We start from the raw sequence: 6,161 nt of genomic DNA, 5'->3' as shown, positions 1-6,161 counted from the left end.
GCCAACTGAGACTAAAATTCGAATATTTTATTGGGGAGGTGATCCCAGGAAACGCTGACAGGAGAGTGGGAAAGCAAGACAGGGAAGGGAAGGCAGCAAATGCTGGGGCATTAAAGAGCAGGGGACCACTGTGGGCAGCGGGGCCCAAGCCCACCGGGGGCCAGGGAAGACTGCCTCAGAGCTGTCACACCCGAAGGCAAGGAAGTTGCGGCATTGAGCCATCGGCTTCCGTCCACCACTGAGGACTCTCCTGGGCGTTAACTCCTGGGGCTTCCTCCCTGCCCTGTGCGTGGGCTGATCCCACTGCTGCAGCAGAGACCCCCTTAGGCAGAGGGTATTCAAGTGCCTGCTGAGGGAAGTTACTGGACTCTACTAGAACAGTGAGTGCCAGCAGGATACAGGCTGGGCACCAACATCTGCTAACACTTTCTTAAGTATAAAAAGCCTGTATAATGGATTCATCTCAACTGAATTATGCTAGGTGGAAAAAGCCAATCTCAAAAGGCTACATACTATGTGATTCCACTGATACGGCTTTCTGGAAAAGTCAAAACTATGAGGACAGGAAACAGATCATTGACTGCCAAGGGCTGGGGGTGGGGGAAGGGGTGACACAGGGAGGCACTGGGGAACTCTTTGGGGTGATGAAAATGCTCTTTATCTCGATTGTGGTGGTGGTTACAGGACGATGCGTTTGTCAGCATTCCTAGAACGACACACCTAAAAAGGGCAAGTTTTACTGTATGTAAGTTATACCTCAAAAAGCTGACAGTGATGCTCTTAAAAATATTCTGCAGATTATTTGCTACTTCAAGAAAATTCAATTCTCCTCCCTTGAGGACTTGGTGACTTGTTTCTAAAAATAGAATAAGGTAGACGTGACATTGTGTGAGTCAGAGACTAGGTCATAAAAGGCACTGCAGCTTCCTTCTCACTCTCTGTCTCTGTTTCTCTCTCTCTCTGTCTCTGTCTCTCTCGGATCACCTGCTTTGGAGGAAGCTAGACGGCAGGCCATGAGCCACCCTATGGAGAGGCCGACGTAGAGAGAGGCTGAGGCCTCTGGCCAACAGCCATGTGAGTGAGCCGTCTTAGAAGTGGATCCTCCAGCCCACTCAACCTTCAGATGACTGCTCCCCGGCAGACAGCTTGTGACCTCATGGGAAACCCTGAGACAGATCCGCCCAGCTAAGCAGCTCTCAGTTCCTGACCTGGGGAAACTATGTGAGATAAGATTATTGTTTATGTTAAGCTGCTATGTTTTGGGTTCATTTGTTATGCACCAATAGATAACTAATACACTGACAATTTTAATTCCCACTTTTAAATAGAACTATCCATTCTTTTACATACATTTATGCTAAGAGAGATTTGGCATGATATTTGTGTAAGATGAATGAGAGTTATTTCTGGTGGTGGACTTTGGCATCATTTTTCTTGTGTTTGTCCTTTCTTATATTCTTGAACTACTTTTTTCTTTCCTTTTTATTTATTTATTTATTTTTTGTGAGGAAGATCAGCCCTGAGCTAACATCCATGCCAATCCTCCTTCTGCTGAGGAAGACTGGCCCTGGGCTAACATCTGTGCCCATCTTTCTCCCCTTTATATGGGACGCCACCACAGCATGGCCTGATAAGTGGTGCATCAGTGCGCGCCCGGGATCCGAACCCGGGCCGCCAGCAGCAGAGCCGGCACACCTAACCGCTATGCCACAGGGCCGGCCTCTGAACTCTTTTTATAAGGAATGTGTATCATCAAAGTTAAAAACAAAAATAACGACTCGGAACCCAGGTCTCGCTGCAGAACGTGGCCGTTTACCCAGGCGTGCGGCGGAGGAGGCGGAGTCTTCACAGGAAGCAGGAGCACCACTCCTTCAGGCAGTCAGAACTCTCCCGGGCCTCACTCTCCGTGGCGCCACAGCTGCAAATGAGCCACTTCTGGAACTCGGCTTCGTTCTTGTGCATCAGGAGGAATTGTCCCAACAGGGTGTAGGCCTGCGGGAGGGGGCGGGCGGGGAGGAGAATGGAAAGGTTACAATACACGGCTCCCACGGGCTCCTCCTCCCCCAGCACGAGGACTCACGTGAGAGTCAAGAGGGGCCCGGGTCAGACTGGAGGGACAACGGCAGTCACCGAAACCCAGACCCGGGCAATGGGGATTCTGGGACGGGCCCTGGGGGAGATGCAAGGCCGAGTCAAATGCCCATCTCTCGAGTCGGGTTTAGGGGCTGTCCAGCCTAGGATGAACCAAAGTCTGTCCTTAGCTTGAATGAGACAAGAATCACCTGCGATCTTGTTAAAAGGGAGGTTCTGACTCAGTAAGTCGGGGGTGGGGCCTGAGAGTCTGCATTTCTAACACTCTCCTGGCTGATGCTGGTCCAGGGACAACATTTTGAGTTGCAAGAGCCTAGCGTACCTCTGATGCTCCCTTCCAGCCTCTGATCTCGTGTTTCTCTCTTTAACGCACACAGACACACACACACGCACACACAGAGTTACAGACGCTGCCCCTCACCCCTGCCCCACCTTTCTCAATTCTAACCCTCAGCACTGTTGACATTTTGGATAATTTCTGTGTTGTGAGGCTGTCCTGCGCATCGTAGGATGTTTAGCAGCATCTCTGGCCTCTACCCACTAGATGCCAGTAGCACCCGCCCGCCCCCCCCAGTTGTGACAATTATAACCATCTCCAGACATTGCCAAATGTCCCCTCAGGGACAAACTCTCCCTCAACTGAGAACCACTGCACGTGGGACTGCCGAATGAAGGATATCTTAGCGTCAATTTGTTTTTGCAAACTGACTGTGTGACCTCAGGCAACTCACTCAACCTGCAGTGAGAGTCTTTAGAACCTGGGCCTCAGTGTCTGTGTCTTCTGAAGACACATAATATTGTGTCTGTCCCACCCTGGAGATTGAATTAAGTGAATTCAGTGTGAGAGCATTAGAAAAATGCAAATTCCTTTTTTGTCCTGGAATACATAGCCCCGTGGGCGGAGCACAGAAGGTATAAAACACGCTAAATCTTGCCCATCTTTCCCTTCTGAAGAGTCTCTGTGGATGAAAAACACATGTCCAGTAAAGATTAAGCACACCATGATTCACAGTTCTATGGCATTCTCTTGTTTTCTCACTGCTGGCCCCCACAGCATTTTATTCTTTTTTACCATTTCACCACGCTGCTGTTGAGGAGGAGAGGGAGCTCCAAGACTGTTTGGCCGTAGCTGAGCCACTAACCCGGGAAGCCTGGAGATTTAAGGTCAGTCAAATGCCCGTCTCTTGGGGCTGGTTTAGGGGCTCTCCAGCCTGGAATGAATGAGAACCAGTGTCCACACCCGAGTCCTGGGCCCTCTCCAGGCACACCCGCTGGCATCTGTTTACTTTCAGTCACATCAAACAAAGCAAACTTCATCTTAACCAAAAGGAACATATTTTTTAAAAGAGAAATTACCGGTCATAAAATGTACCCAAGTGTTAGAGTTTGGGGTTTTTTATTTTTAGTCATGGTCCAGTTGCTGAAAAGAGATAAACGCCAGGATTTCATGGTCATTTTAAACTGCTACTTGAATCATCTTTTTAAAACGCAGTAGAGTTGCTTAGAATGATCTCATTCTACTTTATCAGTATCCTCATATTTTCGGTGGTGGATTTTACCAAGATGGTTTTTAATTCAACGTTCTAAAAAATTAACATGTTAATTGAGCCAGTTGCTGCGTAGGCATGGGAGCTGCAGAGGTGAATATAACAGGATCAAGAAACACAAAGCTTTGTCCAAGGAAAGAGATCATTAATAATAATAATAATAATAAATAATAGTAAGTGGCACTTTTGAGCACCTTCGATGGGCTCCAGACCACCGACACGTTTTAATCCAGCTGATCCTCACATGGACCCCATATCCCATTCTCCAGATGGAGTCCCCGAGAATCCAAGAGCTTAAGACCTGTCTTCCTCGGCCCCAATCTCGCACGTCCCAACCGTCCGCAGTCTGGCCTGGCACCTGTGGTGTCCTCTGCCATGCTGGAGGCCTTGGCGCTGGCATCAGCTGGCCTGGTAATCAGAGCCTCCACGTTCCCACCAGGCTGAGCAGCCAGGAAGCCAGGGAATGCGTGGCAACAGAGGCAGACTTTCCAGGAATGTTGCAGGAAGAAGGGTCTCGTCTTGCGGCCTCCAGAGCCAAGTTGCAACCTGACTCTCCCTTCTCCACTTTCTCTCTGGTCTCACCCTGCCACCTTCCAGTGGCAGGGAGGGAAAGTTAGCCTGCCTCACCCTGCTCCCAAGGGAAGCTGGAGTCCTGGGCTCCCATCACGGCCCTGCCAGAAGCCTGCTCAGTTTCTCTGCTGGCTCCAGAAAGCAAACTCCTAACCATGGAGAAGAGAAACTACCCCTCTCCCTCCTTAGGCCAAAGCTCAGAAAAATCTGGCTGTATGGAGGGTGACGTGGAGACACAGAAACCCTGGGCAGATGTTCCCCCCCTCCCACCACCCTGGACAGTGGCCACCTTGAAGCCAGGGATGTTCGTTCCTTCCTGCGGCAGCCTTTTCCCACATGGCAGGAGGAGGGCTCAAGGGCAGACTTCCCCTCCACTCCAAGTCCAAACAGTGAGCAAGTCTGGACCACCCTCCAGTTCACCGTGTCCAATTCCTAGCTAAATAGTAGCAATAGTTGAGCCTGCACTAGGGTTAGTTTCCCCTGTGTGTGACCCATGCAGTCACACAGGGCCCTGCGCTCAGAGGGCCCCCACTTGGTTTAATGCTCTGCTGCTACCATCTTGAAATTCTTAATACATATGAACAAGCGGGGGCTGGCCTGGTGGTGTAGTGGTTGGGTTCGAGTGCTCCACTTCAGAGGTCTGGGGTTTGGTGGGTTCTGATCCCGGGCGAGGACCTACACACCACTCATTGAGCCATGCTGTGGCAGGCCTCCCACGTGCAAAGTGGAGGAGGACTGGCATGGATGTTAGCTCAGGGCCACTCTTCCTCACCAAAAAAATATATATATATGAACAAGGGGCCTTCGCATCTTTGTTTTGCACTGGGCCCCACAAATTAGGTAGCCAGTCCTGGTCCACGCTGATCAAAATTTTCCGTCTTCACTATGGTGCCTGGCCTTGTCAAACAGGGATACATTGTCTCAGCCCTCTCCATCTCAACCTTTTCCTTCCCTCTGCCGAAGCTCCTGGCTCCTCAGCGCCTAGAGTGAATGATGCACTTTACATCGCCACGGGACTTCGTTGTGTGATGAACAACTTTTTTTCTAACCAGATGTTGGCTCTTAAGCCTTCATGGCCACTGACAGCCAATGACAACCTCGCAAATCCAGTATCTCTCAGTTATTTCCGGTTTAAAACTCCCTGTCTTTAGGGTGAATGCTCAATCCAATGCAGGGCTTGCCCCTCCTTTCTCCTCCCTGTCTCCCTGGGGGATACTTATACTAAAATATTATTTGTTCATCTGAAATTCAAATTTTAAGTGGGTGTCCTGTATTCTGTCTGGCAACCCTACGCAGGGTAACCCCAGACTTATGTGACTGCCCGCCCCAGAGCCTGTCTGCCCAGATTCAAATTTCATCTCTCTCACCTTGAGTGACCTTGAGCAAGTCATGTGGCTGCTTTGTGCCTCAGTTTCCCCATTGGTAAAATGGAGATGAAATAGCATACTTTATAGGATTTTCTGATAAGTAAATGAAATAAACATGTATAATGCACTTAGAACAGTGCCTGGCATGTAACAAACATCATGCACTATTAGATAGGAAAGACTTGAAGAGCAGGTGGGTACCCAGAACATTTACTCCACTCTGACCTTCCAAGAATCTTTCAGGGGAAAGATTTAGGCTCAAGGATATGACTTTATAGTGTCTTCAAAGAGTGTTGAACCAAACTAGATTCCTTGAGATGTTAAACTTACTTCCACGCTGTTGGAATAACTCCAGGGTTATCCCCATAGTAACGTACCCACCCCATAGGACACTGCCCAATGTCTCTGAACTTACTGAGTGCCTGGAAATTCACCCACCCCTGGGTGGGGTTTTTATAGGGAGAGGAGGAGTACAAAGAGCATAGAACCATCCTCTGCCTCAGAGACGTAGGGGAGCACCAAAGGTAGGCTGTGCCTCCAACATAATGAGCAGTGAGTTCTTGGGCCACATGTGGAAAAACCAGCC

General features: G+C 49.5%; 1 protein-coding gene across 1 annotated transcript in view; it reads right to left on the bottom strand.

The window, feature by feature from the left end:
* Nucleotides 1-1,183: 1,183 nt before the first annotated feature.
* Nucleotides 1,184-6,161, bottom strand: part of BANF2 (BANF family member 2) — a 38,041-nt gene continuing 33,063 nt past the window's right edge. The window contains exon 3 of the mRNA XM_004433725.2: nucleotides 1,184-1,992. Within this exon, the coding sequence (XP_004433782.1) occupies nucleotides 1,846-1,992 (147 nt within the window). The 3' untranslated portion in view covers nucleotides 1,184-1,845. The remainder of the gene's footprint in view (nucleotides 1,993-6,161) is intronic.

This window comes from Ceratotherium simum, chromosome 21 (genome assembly GCF_057802395.1).
Source record: "Ceratotherium simum simum isolate JZ-2026a chromosome 21, ASM5780239v1, whole genome shotgun sequence".
Taxonomy (NCBI): Eukaryota; Metazoa; Chordata; class Mammalia; order Perissodactyla; family Rhinocerotidae; genus Ceratotherium; species Ceratotherium simum.
This window is presented reverse-complemented; position numbering and strand designations above follow the sequence as displayed.